The 17,149-nt window shown below is 46.2% G+C and overlaps 1 protein-coding gene across 4 annotated transcripts in view; it reads left to right on the top strand.

Moving 5' to 3' along the window:
* The window catches only part of ntn1b (netrin 1b), a 34,569-nt gene that overhangs the window by 8,100 nt on the left and 9,320 nt on the right, over positions 1 to 17,149 (top strand). For all 4 annotated transcript variants that reach the window (XM_062408655.1, XM_062408656.1, XM_062408657.1 and 1 more), the window contains one exon: positions 13,461 to 13,649. In XM_062408655.1, the coding sequence (XP_062264639.1) occupies positions 13,461 to 13,649 (189 nt within the window). The remainder of the gene's footprint in view (positions 1 to 13,460; positions 13,650 to 17,149) is intronic.

Consider the following 17,149-nt stretch of genomic DNA (forward strand, 5'->3'; position numbering starts at 1 on the left):
TGAGACACACACATACACACACACACACACATAGGTCTTTACTGTTCACACAACAGATACGACTGCACAAATCAGGTATGGACGGATATAAACACAACAAAACTCCCAGGAACATAATGCATATTAAACAAAAAGATAGATTCAATTATTTTTAAATGCACATTAATGATCCTCATTAGCTTTCCATCTGTCTTCAACAGATTAGCTGCAGGATAAAACAGTTTTGTCGCACGATGTCGAAGTTTTGTCATCGGAGAAAGATGAGCTGAATTTAGAGAGCGTCCCAAACTGTCATGTATGGTGTTTTTAGTTTATATGCATATAAAACTTTATTTTCAGATGGATTTTCTCCCAGACATCTTATCCTGGCATTTTATTTTTTAATCACATTTCTGACCAACTTCGTTTAACTGGAAAACCTTCAGTTATTAACGCCAGGGTTGGTGATCCTGGAAAAGGAGCAGTCTACAATTAAAAACTAAATTGCTAACGATACGTCCCCTCCCATTGGCTCCTCTCATCAAAGCCACGCCCCCAAAACACACAAACGCGCTCTGACAGCTGCTGGAAGACGACTTTACTGACAGCGATGAACCAATCAAACGAAAGATTGTGTAGTGACAGTTCATCAGGTTTATTGTTGGATTATTATTTGATTCACTTTTGCATATGGTTTAAATTGGCTCTTATTCTTATGAGCAGCTTGACATATGGAGAGTTGACAACTATTTAGCACAGATTTCAGTTTCTGAGTCTAGAAGATCTCTGAGTCTGGATGTGAACTAGTTTATCGTTGTTTGTTCACGGAGCCTCGTTGTCTCCTGAAGTGTGGATCCTCACCTCTGAGGCCACAGTCACCGTCTGTCCACGCAGCGCTGCCCGGAGCTGGGACTTGCACGGTGGCATTGGGACCACCTAGTGCACGTCGAGCCCCCCACCCCCCGCCCTTTGAGGCCCTGAAGAAGGGGAGGCTGGGAAGTGAGCAACAGGCCAGAGGAGTGACACGCTCCGCGGCTCAGCTTCAGATCCAGAGCCAGCTCCCCTGCTGCGCTGCCACCCGACACAACCGGCTCAGTGACAGCAACGCTTACACGCCCACACGCTTCCTCTGTGTCGCCTGCCCGACTTACCCCCTGTGACACCCCCCCCCCTCCTTTGGCTCGTACCATCCTCCCTGCTGGGCGTCTTTTTACTGGACCACAAAGATGACAACTGGATCAATTATAGTTGAATTAAGTGTTGAAGGGGATTTTCTGCAGCTCAGAGGTTTAATTTCACTCCTCTACTGAATAACAATGTGTACATTAAACGTGACTGCTGCTTAACACTCAAACTAAGAAAGTGTAGACGCCTCGAAGCGTGGAAAAGGACGTTTTCTTCTTCCTGTTTCATATTTATTTTCCATATTAAATCTGCGTGGGCCTGCTCTGCCATATAATGGATTCCTACATCCTCCCGGGCTCCGTCTCCATCCCTCACGCCCCCCTGTGACCAATCCTTCTCTCGGTGAGAACGAGGAACCACTTATTGGATCTGAGGGGATATTCGGCAGGATGAATGGGGGAGAGGAGAACACCGACCACCACACGCCGGTCCCCACATGACCATAAACATCCCAGAGTTCTGTGTTTCCGCTCGGAGGAGAGAAAACCTGGGGATTCATCAATTGCAGTCGTCTCTTTGCACACTGTGTTTGTGATTGAGGCCGAACTCCCGGTCAGAGCGGGAGCATGAGAGCGTCCACAGGCGGAGGATTAAACCGCCGCTCGTGTGCTCCCCCATAACTCTTCCACTGTTTGTGCACATGTAGGCAGAAGCTGTTTTCAGACAGGAACTCACAGTTTGTCTTTCACACAAAAGGAAAAGGAAAAGCAGGAGATTCTCCCCTGAAATCTCCGGAGCCTTCATCACCAAAAGCTTTCTTTACATTTCCGTTTGTCTTCTACGTTCACGGCTCCTCTTTTTCATCCTGAGATATTTGACTTATTAAAAACATCATGACCACACCCACTTGCTCGCGGTGAATCTTCCAGAGAATCTTTTGCTCACATCTTATCATCAGGACAATCTCCGGAGTTTTGACTCAGGGGGACAGACGGGAGAAAGTCCAGCGTCTCCCACTCAGACATGTGGGTTCTCAGGTCCAGCCCCTCCACAGTGCACCGCCTGTTCCCATCCTATTGTCGTCTCGTGTCCAGCTCAGCTACCGTGGAGCCGATGACTCACGGCTCCTTCACACGCTCAGCACCACACAGCAGAAAGTGACTTCCTTCCTCTCCGATCATCAGACGCTTCCCTCTGGTCTCTGCAGACCTTCAGGGGCTGAGTGTGCCATGTGAACTCACACAGCTCGTGACCTGCTCACACGTGTGCATGTGGTTTATTTACACAGACAGTGAGACACAATTTCTCATGATAGTAAGTCAGAGATAGCACATCGTGTCTGGTTCCCACTCGGATCGGCAGCTGGGAAAGAGAATGACCTCAGGGCAGCGGGCCTGACGACCATGTCAGATTACACCGTGATGTACAACACGCCTGCAGAGCCTGGGGTCTGTTACAGCAGGTTTTTTTATGTTCAGCAGAGACAAGAGCAGATCTGAAAACAGCTAAACAATGGAGCCGTCACACGGAGCAGAGGGAAGAGGAAGATACAGAGGTGGCAACAGGGTCTGGTCAGGATTTCATTGGACTCTGGGTGGTGCACATTGTCTCTTGTTACGTTTAAGTTATAATCCTGAATTATTGATTGATTGCGGGGTTTAAGTCTCCAAAGTCTAACGTCATCAAACTAATGTCATCTTGTGTTATTGTTATGATTGAGAGACCAATCGAGGGCGAGGTTACATATCGTACATTTAAAAGAAACCAGGTCAGAATTGATGCAATAGAGATCTCGTGACGTAAAAGCAGATGAAGACTAAAGATTACCAAAACTATTAAACTGAAGAAAAGCTCCCTCCAGAGCCGCAGAAGACAAATTTATTATGCAATAGTTTCCGTGAGTAGTAAAAAGCCCCAGAGTGAATATCAAAAACAGCTGATGTTGTGATGAACGAGAGTGAAGTAGATTAAATGCAACAGTCCGGAGGGTGGAGTCACGTCGGTTTGATTGACGGAGGCTGAGGTTCGTCTCCATCAGTCCAGGGGATTTGTTTGAGTCATTAATACCGAGGTCAAGGGTCAGCGGGATCCTGCTCAGATCGCCGGCGGCAGGAAGAACCAAGCCTTTTCCTCCTCGGCTCAGTACCATGTCCTGGACGCCGCCTAGAAACCAGCAGGACAAACTCTGGGATCAAAATGAAAACAGAAGTGAGAAAACATTCACAATGACCCCTCAGTGTTTCCAGAACTCCCATTACCCACCGTTCGATCCCGTCCTGAGAGCTGGGAGCTTCTCCTGAGGCGCTGCTCGTTAGATTTCCTCCATTGAGTTGAAAACCCACTTTGACCCACGCAGAACTGGAAAACTCCTCCACCGAACATGAATCTACTGTCATTAAACTATAGGGTTAAATCTTTGATGCATTCTAAAACCGCCCGGGAGAGATTCGTCTGACACGGGGATGTGGCTGGTTATAAATAGACCCTTGGAGAAAAGTGTAAAACAAAAGAAAGCACAATAAACATGCCAGAGGAATGATGGATTGTCACCTCAGGTTTATGATTTACGGCCGAGTGGCTCCTCGCCTCCTTTATTCCCCGAGCACGGGAGAACACAGCGGAGGAGCCGCGTGCCAGAGTGTTAAAATAACCTCTCCGCTCTGTGGGAAGGATTTGGACCTCGGCCCAACGCCGGCCGGGATCCAGCCCTGGAGCAACCAGGCCCCGTTTAGATGTTAGCACAGGTTCAGTCTGGAGAACATCAACTCTGACCACGAGCACAATTAGACCCGCGTTCATGTACTGTCAGGTTTTTACTGTAAATACAAGCAAAACTATTCAGGTCGGCCTCAAGCTGGTGATTACAGGGAGGGTAATAAAGTGTCAACATGCAAATCACTGCTATACAAAATGTACTCATAAGACACAAAGGGTAAGAAATACACAGTTATTTAGACGTAAGAAGTAATTGATAAACCACTAAAAATGATAAATGAACAGTTTAAGTTACAGACTTTATATAAAGATGGATGATATGACGGCTCTATAGGTCTTGAATCCTGCCTGAGTGGATCTGAGCTGCGTCTCTAGACTCAACTGAAATTAAAGGCTCCTCCAAATGTGTCCTTCCACCCTCCAGCAGCTAGGGGGCTCCATCAGGTGGATCCTCACCCGTCCAACACATCCCAGGATTCATTGCACTTCCGTTTGAGGTGTTGGAAGAATTGATTTTTAAAGGCAAGAACTCAACCAAACAGAAAATAGCCCACGTGTTAAAAACATTCTGACATTCTGGAAAGTGAGGACTCTTTGTTTAAAGTCTATGGTTGAAAACATTAAGGTTAATGTAGAACTTGTTAAGTCTGACCTGAAGTGAGACAACTGCGTCACATGAAAAAGGTGGAAGTCACTTCTTTACAACATGTTTGTGTGGAAGCAGTCGACCTTTCCACCCACAGTGAAACACTTCCCTTTCCAAACAGAACAGAGGGAACAGAATCTGCTCGTGGAGCTCGATGAACCTTTTCATCACCTCGCCCATAAACTGGAGGAAATAAAAAACTGAGGAAGGAAAAGGAGCAGCAGTTTCCACACCTACACTGAGAGAGAGAGAGAGAGAGAGAGAGAGAGAGAGAGAGAGAGAGAGAGAGAGAGAGAGAGAGAGAGAGAGTGCTGCAGTTCAGATAAAAACACAAACACCAGGAATTAATACGGTTTTATGAGATTATTACTCTAGAGAATGTTTTGGTTATAACCCCAGCAGGCATTTTAATTTACACATGCACACACACACACACACACACATACAGGAAAAAGGAAGTATTTCCTGGTCAACGCCCTGAGCTCCTGCCAACCAGTCACAGCAGGACCCTTCCTCCACCGATCCATTAGCTTGATGCTTTAATTGGTCGTTCTGACTCCGGCCTCGTTTCCTCCGGCGGCCGCTCGGGGAACAAACCTCACGTTTGACAAAGTGACTCGATTCAAGATTTGGCGAGAATATAAAATGTTTCACCGCTGACCCCTGACGTCGGGGGGGGGGGATCAGGTGCGAGAGAGGCCGTGAGAACAGAAAGAGAAACGACTACACAACACACAGACACACACACGCTTCCCTCTCCACCTCCTCTTTGTGTCCTTTCAGTGCCGGTTGCTGGTGTTTTCCCTTTTTCCCGGCGCCGCTGCTTTAATGAACGAGTTCCACGGCGAAGAAAGACAAGACAAATGGCCGATAGAAAGTGGGCGACGTGCAACAAAGATCCGGGGGGGGGGGGGAGGGGGACTGGTGCAATTACACAGCGTACGCTCCAACCAAGTGAACCAGCGGTCCACCCCCCCCCTCACGCCTCCGCTGGACCGCCTCCAACACGATGAGAAAAGGAGAAATGGGCTGAGATGTGCCGGCCATTATACTCTATAATTCATAAGAGAGGGCGTGTTATCACTGGCAGCAGCTCACAGCGGCTGTTTAGAGAGCGAGTGAATAGCTTCGGTCATTTCCGATTTCAAAATCAACAAATGCTGCCGGTAGGAAGACGGTGGAACTCTTTCTTCTCATGTGTGAAATGATTCAGATCAAACAGGGAACAGCTGCTTTCAGAGCTGCAGGGAACTCCTGAGAAACTCCTGATGTTCTCCAGAGCATGTGAGAACTGCAAGTGTCCAAAGTGACAGAGGCTCCGGACCTTCTCTGGAGGTTCTCCTGCCAAAGCCCGAGTTGAAACTCTGGATTATGTGAGAACAGAGCAGGAGATTCTCCAGAGGATTCACCACAGACCTGGTTGTTCGGACGTTCTCTGGAGTTCACGTCTGAAAAACAGCTGAACTGTCCTCAGCTGCTCCTGGATCTGCCTGAAACGAGGCTCGTAACCAGAAGTGATCGACTCCATATTAGATCTGCCGGCTCTCTCACCAATCATTGCTAGATCACATCTCTTCTCTTTGGTCTTCTTTTAGAGTTAAGGATTAATATTCCAGCAGAATTATGATATGAAATGTTACGTATTGCTGTTTCCCTGTTGTGCCTTTCACTTTGTAAAGCACTTTGGTCAACCAAGTGTTTTAAATTTGCACAGTAGAGCAGCCTGGTCGCTCTGCAGGCTGCTCCACTGTGCAGCAGAGCAGCCTGCAGAGCGACCAGAGCCCGGCTGAGTTGGTGGCTGTTTGTGTCACCGGGCAACCGAACGGTTTATGGGCAGTTACTTTTGGGGGGGGGGGGGGGGGGGGGGGGGGCTGATTGCTCAGCTAATTGATCTCCACCAGAGATCAAAGGGCCACGCTCATAAAGAGAGGGAACGCCCCCCCACCCACCCCCATGACATCAGTGCAGGCTGCATGGTGAGACGGGTGCATGCAAATCAACAGAGACACTTATTCCCAGTTTTTGGAGAGAGGCAGTGTGCAGAGCGAGGAGAGAAACCACACTTTCACACACACTAACACACACATTTACACAACTGCTAATAAAGCTCCACAACAAGCAAACGGATCCTATTAAGAGAATTCTGCTGTTGGAGCAGAGGGTGACGGAGGCCAGGAGACCACCTGGTTAGAGACATTACACAACAGAAATATGAACTGTGCCGCCTGGGAAGACTTTTGTAACCCCACATCCTCTGCAATAAAAAACAATTAAAAGAAAAAGGACATTTCCAATCCACAATGTTGTTTATTCTTAACGGCCGTGGGCAAATTCTTCCGGGGTCAGAGGTCAGACGTGGCTACAGATGCTGATGTCTTTAAGTACGTGGGCGTGATGTGAACTCAGGCTGTCGGGTTTAAAGAGGTCACACTCTGCTGCACCTTGATGCTTCACATGTGGGGGAATGGAACACAGAGCCATTATTTAAATATCATTTCATCTTATCGACATTGTATTTGCCACATTCAGGGAACAAGCAAAGTTCTGATCTTTGCACACATATTCAAAACTTTGTCTTTAAATTGATGCATTAATTAGTATCCCCTCAAATGACTCATGCAATTATTAAATTAACAGTAATGGAGTAAAGCTTTCATTCCATATAATCCTTGTTAAATGTTCCACCAAGACTTTTTCTGATCTTTCTCAATTTCCAGTCAGACTCCAGCTCCTGACATTTGGCTCTAGACTTTAATAAGACCAGTTTATACCCACACACACACACACACACACAGACACACACACACACACACTGACACACACACAGCGAGCAGCAGCGAGTCCCACAGACACAGCAGCGTGCTCAGACCTGGTCGACCTGGAAGAGGGAGATGGCTTCAGATAGCCTTTCATCCTGAGGACGGCTCAATTCATTAGCTCAGCTTGGCCCTTTCCCGTCTCTTATCTGGTCTCCGGGCACAAAATGGCCTCATGTGTGGTTTGGCAGGTCCTCGGGGCTGAAAGGTGAGCTGAGTGATGGCTCATTATGTTGCTGTGTGTGTGTGTGTGTGTCGTTACGGTCGCGGAGGAGACACAACTTCCCCACAGGGAACAAATTGGCCATGATGGCATCATTAGACTGATAACATCTGTCCCGATACAGGGCAGATGGGGCTCAGCGGCTTCGTCGACCTCTGGCCTGGACCTTCTTCAGTTTGGTCACTGAAGAAGGTTCAGTGTCGGTTTACTGTCTCAGGCTGTGGAGAGCTCACCTGTAGGGTTATAGAGGAACCTGTGAAGTCAGTTTCTATAGAAGTCTGAGAAGATAACTCGACTTCTCAGTTGATTTATAACGTCAGGAGTTTATGTCTCGATCTCTAGTTTTCAAGTCGTCTTTAAATCAACATGACTTATGGTCCATTTAGAGTCAAACAGTCAATGAAGCCCTGTCTGAACTGGGGGGCGTGGCTACGGTCTGACTGACAGCTAGTACCGTCCACAGAAGTTCTACACACTCGAAGTCTGAGTTTTGAAGAACATGTTGCTAAACAAAGAGCCTCTATGACCTTCGTTTGACTTTGTCCTCCCGTTGTCCATCATTAGAAGGAATAGGAAGTTCATCGATGGAGCGACTTGAGATGAAAGTCCACGAGCAGCAGCTCAGCTCAGAGACAAGTGCAGCTAAGACCTGCTTCTAATGTGCGTCTCATTAAAACCCTGTTCCAGCTCCTCGTGGTCCAGCTCAGATGTTTGTCTCCTTTAACTCGGCCGAAGAGGAAACTCTGCTTCACTTGTTCCTGTGACATCACGGTGAGCAGGTTGTTGACGAAGCTCCTCAGAGGTCATCGTCTGAACCTGCTCCAGATCAGAATCTCCACACTGGTTTTTTTCTCTCTTCCCCTTTCGCTGTTTACATTTCTTTGCCTCCAGTGAAACCATGAGAAGCCGAGCCAAGGGGGGGGGGGACTTGTAAAAGGATTCATCATCTGGAGAGAGCTGGTTGCTCAAGTCTTTGTTGTCGTCCTCGCCCTCATCAAATCCACAGCTGCTGCAGAGATGTGTGTGTGTGTGGGGGGGGGGGGGGGGGGGGGGGGGGGGCTGGAAGCAGCTGAAGGTGACGGATCGTGGCACTTTTATTTTTTTATGTTTGTGCGTTTGTCGGGCGGCGTCGGCTTCGATAACGATTGGTCTCAGCGCCGCGGCAGCTGATCCCACTTCTCTATGAAACTGGATTTACGACCACGATTAACAGGATTTTATTTGTGAGTTACTCTCCCGGCCTTCCAGATTTATAATGATATATCGATGAAGTCTGTTTGGACGCAGCACGCTGTGATTTACTGACTCGGAGTTCTGTCTCTATAATCATTACAACCACATCCAGAGCCTGAAGCACGATCACTGACTTATTCATTGCCTTATTAGCGAAGCTATACAGGCGGCGAAAGATTCAGTTATGACTTCATCCAGTGAAGCTCAGCAACGCTTCACATTACGACCCATGAATCAGAGAGTAATTACTTAATACTGAATATTCAGGGTTTGTAAAACCAGATACATGTACTGGGAAAGGAACGCAGGGACATTGGAGATCAGAGGAGAAATTATTCATCTCAAATGTATGATATACTTACAAAATACACTCTTTATAGAAATACAGTGTAAAAGGTGGATTTTTGTCTTTGATTGAAATTCAGAGAGGCTCAGAAAGAGAAAGAAACATTCAAGCAAATGTCAGAAACATTATAATGTCTCTTATGTTTGATTCAGGTAAATATATACGTTGAGATATTAGACGTGTACGAACTATAACTCAATAATATGGTTAAAATATTTATTGTCAGTTTTCACATCACTGCATCTGGTGATGAATAAGTATTTAATTAAAAAAAGAAAGTTTCTATTCTCATGTCAGACTCAACCCGACTTTTCTCCTGTCGTGATTTTAAATCTGGGCTGGAACGGTTACATTTCACATCACTGGTTTTTAACACTCTGTCAAAATATTATAATCCTCTATGATTTATCACGTGGAGGTTCGGGTCAGGATACCTCAGCCTCTGGATCCAGATCTAGACTGTGGCTCGCCTGTTAGTGAACTATCTGATAAAACACTGGGAAACTTAATATATCGAGGAAAATACAGATTTTGATGTCGACAGGTAAAGAGGCTTTGAAAATGTGTGAGGAATCTGAAAGTCCTGTAAAAAATATGCATCACCTTTCAGAAGTGTTACCTATGCTCTTTTAAATAGACACCTCATGTTTATTAATGAACTCCTGTGACACTTCAGAAACATCACCCACGTGCAACACAGGTGTTATGCAAGCATTGTGTAAGCTCTTTATGCAGCGAGACCTTTCAATCGAGTGGTGCAGCCTCAGCAGCGTGTGTGTGTCTGTGTGTGTGTGTGTGTCTACGTGTTTGTGAGGCCACAGATCTGCAGTAGCACAGATAATAAACACAACTCTGCTCCCTCCGCCAACAAACACAAACACACACACAGTCTAACTCACAGAGACATTTCCCAACAAACACAGATAGCGTCTGGAGGCTGAAACATCCCACTCTGCTAAACCAACTGTTGTCATGAGCCTCGTGATCTGTGACTGGTCGAACGCCGTCTTCCCCCCCGCTCCCCGGCCGTGATGAGACTTGAAGCCTGTTTGATTTGGACGCACGCACGTCATCGGCTCGTGATACAAGTGTCTGCGCGGGATTACACACAGCGAGAGAGTAATTGGTCCTGGATAAACAACAATTGTGCTGGAATCCCATCTCTCTGCATCTCTGAAGGAGCAGTGCATTCTTTTCAGTGCAGGTCACACACACAAACACAAGTCTTTCTCTCTCTCACACACACACACACACACTCGGTTACAGATCTGACACCTGTGGACAGAGCTGGTTAAATTCCTGCAGCTCGGAGTTCTTTAAAAACCGTCCATAACTGAATCTCATCAGAGACGCTGGCGTGCAGATGGCTGATTGTTTCTGAAGAGCGCTCGCCTCTGCAGACAGAGCGAATCACCACCTCCACCACCGAGCTGTGGGATGCGTGATTTCCATCCAGTATGCACACCCATCACGGCCTCCTCCTTCACTAAGCCTGATAGATGCCACTTGAGCATAAATAGATTGGAATAGCATCGCTCTGAGAGGCTCCTCCAAACCAAATGAAAGCCGAGTCGGGAGAGACACCTTGCTCCTCTGCATGTTTAAAAACACGGCGAGCTGCGGTTCTGCAGTACCCAGTACTTTATATGCATTTGTCTAGTATTCACACTCTGTCAGAATTACTGTGACGTCTCCTTTGCTTTTATTATTTCATGCAAAACTTGTTTTTCTACTTTCAAACAAACGGCTGCAGGTTAAATTCTGTAAAAATATCATCTGATATATTTAGTTTCTTTAGAATGAGTGGAGGAAACGTGCAGTTTTAACATTAGTCGTTTTATTATTACCATTATTCATTTGCTTTATTATATGATCAAATATATTATAATGGAACAATTACATTATCTTTAGCAGGTCAAGGTTTACCACAAGCAGGTCTATAGTTATAATTAATTACAGAGCCAGTCAGAGGTGAATGATCAGCAGTTCACAGCCGGTTGGTTCATAAAAAAGGAATTATTAATAATTTGATTTATTAAGAACAAATGAAGGGGCTTGAACAATTAGTTTTTTTAAAAGTCACTTATTAATAATGTTTAATAATCGTCTAAATAGATGAGTAATCGACAAAAGGTCAAAATGTGTGACTTCAAACACAAGTTAAGATCGTCACAGTTTCAGTTCACAATAGTTTCTTTCATACGACGCTGCAGTTTACAGTTTATAAATATTCTTTGAGTTGGAAAATGATAAATGACATCAGACATGTCCTGATTGAGCCGAAAATTTGAAATCTGTTGAAGTTTGCAGGAGTTGTAGTTTAATTGAGACGAACACGTTAGGAACACGTGTGACAGGCTGAGGGAGCGAGGGTCACCTGAGCCCAGACTTCACCTTCTCCGTCCCGTGCTGTGGTCGACGTGTGACAGATGCAGGAAAGGCCACCGGCAGCTGGTCGCTTATCAGCACCGGAGCTTTTGTCACCGCTCCGAGTGTGAGAGGAGAGCGAGGACGTGTGGAGGAGAGGGCACAGCGTCCATCAGGAGGGCCTGGGGACAGCTGGGCAGATAACGCTTAGTGATCACATGACTTGTTGTTCTGTTGTCGGTCTGAAAGGCGATGGTTAAAGCGCCGGCTGCCGTGTGGAGATCATCTGTCTCTGCACGTTTCAGGAGATGAAAGTTCAGAACCTGCATCGACTTTGTTTCCTGCTGAGAGCATTCCTACTCGTGAAAAGGCCTCTTTGCATTTCCCCCTCACACGTCTGCTAAGTGGAGATAACATCTGGGATAAGAAAGTAGTGGAGAGGGAAATGGAGGCGTGAGTGTGTGTGTGTGTCCGTGTGTGTGTGTGTGTGTGTGTGTGAGAGAGAGAGAGTTCTTCAAAGCTCGGTGTAGAGAGTGTTGAATCCACCCTGGGAGGGAAGTGAGGGAGATAAGCCTGTGACAGCTGCCAAACACAGAGGTGCTGTGTGTGTCTGTGTGTGTGCCCCCCCTCCATTCACAACGAGTGTGTCTGAATCCCCACCACCTGCCAGCTCCGGTCCCTGGTGGCAGGTGTGGGTGTGTTTGAACGTGATTCCAGCTCCAGATGAACGTGGAGCATGTGTGGATCTTATCTCCTGCATCTCGCCGCCCTCAGCGTTAAGACGCAGAGATTAGTGAAGCGTGAGGAACCGTGAGGTCTCGATTTGGCCTAATTGAAGGAATTTAATGTGATTTAAAAAAGCTAACACATCGTTAACACAAGCTCTACAACTTTTGTGTGGGAGCTCAATGCTTCCCTTCTGGGGGGAAACTAATTAGATGCCTTGTAATTTAAAAGAATAGCATTGACATTGCTGTTGTTGACCTGAATAAGAACAGGAGCGAGCCAACTAACTAACCAACTAACTAACCAGCTAACTAGCTAACTAACCAACTAACCAACTAACTAAGTAACTATGTAACTAACTAAATAAACTATTCCCTAGGATCAAACTCACTTAATGTTAATTAAAGTGATTAAAGCAAACCCTGGATTCACACTGAACTTTCTTTTCTTTCTTGGCTCGATTCCCATCCTTCCACAAAGTTCCGTACAAATCCGTTCATTCATTTTTTGCGTAACACAACTATGAAAGAATCATGATGTAATAAATAATGAGTTAACTTTTAATATGAGATTGTTATCTCACAGATTGCTGGATTTTTTTTAAATTTATTTGAATATCGAAACGATCCCATAAGACAAAACTTGGCGACGGCCTGAGATCCCAGCACCACATCATCAGTGCGTGAGGGACTCGAACCCCCGAGGTCAATATCAACGAGTGAAAATAGCAACGACAATAAATCACAGAGCGCAGCCGTCGCTCAGATGTGTGTGAGAGCGGAAGAGCCCTTTCCTGCCTGACATCACCGGGGGTCAGAGGTTAAATTCACAAGCAGGTGGCCGAGTGAAAGAGAGCCTGGACCCGGAGGTTTCCTGCAGCCGCTCCATTATTCTCCACCAAAGCTGCGCCATCTGGTTCAATAACCCGTTGTCCCGATTTGAAACTCACACCACACGGCTTCACCGTGTCCGGCCGCTAAACGCATGTTCTCAGGGTCTCTCACAAACTTATCTGAGGTTTGGAAACACCGTGAGCCGATAGTAAGCTCGTGTTTCCAAGATGTCAGCCTTTCAGGAGCTGAGAACAACAGCTCTGATCTCCACCTTGATGGTTTCACGAGGGTTTGTGGTTCCTCGGCTGACTGGGAACCGGTGTCACCATGCAGCCGGAGTGAAAACACCAGCTCAAGGGGGATTGTTTAAAATCCGAGAACTTCACCTATTTCTTCCCTTTATGTCCAGAATCGAGTTGTATTCATTGTGTGTGTGTCTGTGTCCGTGCAGCCTGCCACTGCAACCTGCACGCCCGCCGCTGCCGCTTCAACATGGAGCTGTACAAGCTGTCGGGCCGGAGGAGCGGCGGCGTCTGCCTCAACTGCCGCCACAACACAGCGGGACGCCACTGCCACTACTGCAAGGAGGGCTACTACCGGGACATGACCAAGTCCATCTCCCACCGCAGAGCCTGCAAAGGTCGGTGCAGACGACCAGAGCTTCATTTCTTTTACTGTTAAGAAAACAAATCCCCCCCTCAGTGTTGATTTGAACTATGAAGACACTGTTGTGAATATTTAATTGTTCATTTTTAAAATCTTTCATACACGTTCTTATTTTCTTTTTGGTTAAAGCAAAAGGTAAAAAAGCTGATTTTATTTTAAAGCACGTTTCCTTCCAGAGGAGATGAATTAGATTCAACTTTATTGTCATTGCACAGTACAAGTACATATCCATGAAAAAGTGCAAAAAAAGTCAGTAAATATGTAAATAAATAGGAAGTACAGTTAGAAATATAAATGGAATGTGAACAGTATTAAGAGGTAAGGTATGATATAAGAATGATGAATACACTATGAGCAAGATAAATATATAAATATGAATACACTATAGGTGGGATAATACAGGGGTAGAAAAAAACAAGTGTAGTGCAAATGTAAAAATGTTTAAAGGTGCAAATGTTCAGTGGCTGGAGGAGGGTGTGTGTGTGGGGGGGGGGGGTGCGGCTGCTATCATGTGTTTACTGTTAATGAATAAACACACTTTCTGTTTATTAGGTACATTCACAACAAAAGGAAAATGTCCGGACATTGATGGCAATTCTCATTTTTAGTGGCCGTGACAAGTTTATTTGCTAAAATGAATCTGAACCTCAACTTTATCTATCTTCTTAGCTTTAGATTCAACTCTTTCCTCTCAAGCTATAAAGTTGGGGAAAGTTTTTTTACGCTCACGTTTTTCTCTGAGCTCCGTTTCACATTTGAGGCCTTAAAGGAATTTTCTTAAGACAAAGGTTCACAGCTGTGATGGTGTCGGTGAGGTGACCCGTGCTGCTGCAGGTCCTCTGAGGAGCCTGACAACACAAACACAACACACAGAGCAGAGGTGTGAGCTGATCCACGCAGCGGAGCAGTGGAAACAACTCGCTAATCGTCCCTCACAACACAAACACACACACAGACACACACACACAGGTGTGAGCGCATTCATCAGGACCAAGCTGCTGAGGATTAATGTGCCTGGAGACAAAAGCTGAGCTCCTTCTGTCTCGCAGCTCCCGAGGGAATGAAGACGTCCTCCGACGCTCCGAGCAAACAAACTGCTGTCACTCAATCACTTTGTCCAAACACAAAATGTCCCGTAGATGCACAAAGTACACAACTTGTACACATTCCTGGGCCTGTATCGGGCTGTGACGTGTCTGAGAGGATCCGAACTCTATCAGTGAGAGCAGAGACGGATCAGTGTGGACATCTCTGTCCTGATCCCTCACCACACGCTGAAGACCACGAGGGACCATCGTGGTCTTCAGACACATCCACCGCTGAGCTGTGATTGGCTGCTGACAGGGTCCCGGTGATGCCGACCCCTCTGTGACTTTTCAAACTAAAACTTGACGAGCAGCGTTTTCAAACTTCTCCGCTCTATCGGCTCTGAAGCTCTGGAGGAGTTTGGACTCATATCTGAAGCAGAGTCAGTTTGTTTCTAAATTAAAACTCTTAGTGTGGATGAAGCCAGAGGTTTCTAGCTTCCCACGTCCCTGCAAAGGCCCCCCCCCCCCCAAGCCATTCCACGCCCTCCACCCCCGTCACTCCTCGCACCCGGCTCGTTGCTCGGGAATCGAACCCAAACCTTCTGATGCCTGTTTCCTCCTCAGGTGACAGAAGCTACAAACCACTTTATTTATTGTTCCGATCAGAAACATCCATCCCCCTCTGCTGTTGTTGGACAGGAAACACAAACACCGTGCCAACACAGCCCGGGAGGAAGTGTGCATTCATTCCTCAGCGCCCCCCCCCCCCCCACCCACCCCCTTCACGTCTCAACACAATGGCCTCTCAACGATTCGCCTAATAGTTTAAGCTTTAATGAAAAAAAAATGTCTCCTATACATCTCCAGTGGCACAGAGTGGAATGTCTCATGCTTTACAACTTCACCCCTCATCAGGCATAATGTAAACAACCCCCCCCCCCCCCCCCCGCCCCTAACAGTTTGTTTTCCTGCCTTGCATGTTTGGCAGTGGAAGCGACTCCATAGAGATGAAGCTGCATGTGCATGGTTGGTTGCACAGCACCCTCCCCCCCCACCCCCCCCGGGACCCCTTAGCAAACATTCAGCTCCAGTGCCCCCCCCCCCCCCCCCCCCGACCCGCTGCAGGTTGAAATTAATTTATGTGTCCAGGTTGTAGCCCAGTTCCGTCCTGACCTGTCGTTCGCTCTCTGATGATAAATAGTCCAATCACATGACGTGTACATAAAATAAATATAATCAAGGAGAACGAAGTCATAACGATTTTCATTATTTTAAAAACGGTGAAATTATCGTTAACATAAACCAGAGCCTTGGAAATAACCACTTCTCATGTTGATCCAATGTTTTTATGCCTCATGCTTCTCCCTGGAACCTGTCAATCAAATCCTTTGTCTGAAATATTACCGTCCTGATCCGAGTGGAGTGAGCTGCTCGACACGCTGATAAGAATCTAATCAAGACTGATTCTGGATCCAGGAATTTATATTTTGTTTCTCAGACAATAATTCATCCGAGTTTTGATGGAAAAAATATGTGGGCGTGTTTACGGGACTGATATTTATGAGTTTGTGTCATTTAACTCAGATCAAATTAAAACTCTGTATCTAGGGGTTTTAAAAAGCGTTTTTAGAAGTGAACAACATAGTGACACTGAATTCTTAAATTGAATCCTCATAACTTTCACTGTTTTGATTTAATGAGAAAGTCGTTGTGCTAATGAAGCTCAAATAAACTCAAACTACAAGTCCCTCCGACCTCAGCTGGACCACTTCAAGCTCATTTCACACAACTGCTGGTACGTTTAGCACATGCAGGGCTAATAGGGAGGCTGGGCTTCCACTTCAAACACGGGCTTTATGGTGCATGTTTGGCAGAGCAAACACACACACACACACACACATACACAGAGGGAACAAATTTCTCACATTTAACTTGTGATCCTCCCAAATAACAGCATACTTGGACTTTGAAGCCGCTCCACTCGTCCATTAATAGGAATCATTATTCAGGGGAGTATTGTGCGAGGAGCTATTTGCCAAAAAGCTTTAGATCGGGAAGCGAATCTGAAAAGCACACAACGTCTGATCCCCACGCTGCAGACGACACAAAGACGACTCCCAAGAAGCTCACACACACACACACACACACACACACACACACAAACACACACAGCCAAGCGATACTGAACAGCGAGAGTTAAATACTATAATTAATCAAGTTATTTACTCTTTCCAGAGCAGCCCTAATAAAGACTGGTCATTATGGGTGGAGCGGTGCAGTTTGATTGAGGTTTTTTCTCCTGGTCCAGGGCCCAGTTCTCCATCTGCGATGTTCTGGAAGGGAAACAGAGCCCACACTAATGTGGAGGATTTCTCACTCGCTTTTTATTAGTGCTTGGATAGATTCTTTTTTATTGTATGGAATATGTAGAGTCAGCAGAGGACAC

This window comes from Platichthys flesus, chromosome 16, assembly GCF_949316205.1.
Source record: "Platichthys flesus chromosome 16, fPlaFle2.1, whole genome shotgun sequence".
Taxonomy (NCBI): Eukaryota; Metazoa; Chordata; class Actinopteri; order Pleuronectiformes; family Pleuronectidae; genus Platichthys; species Platichthys flesus.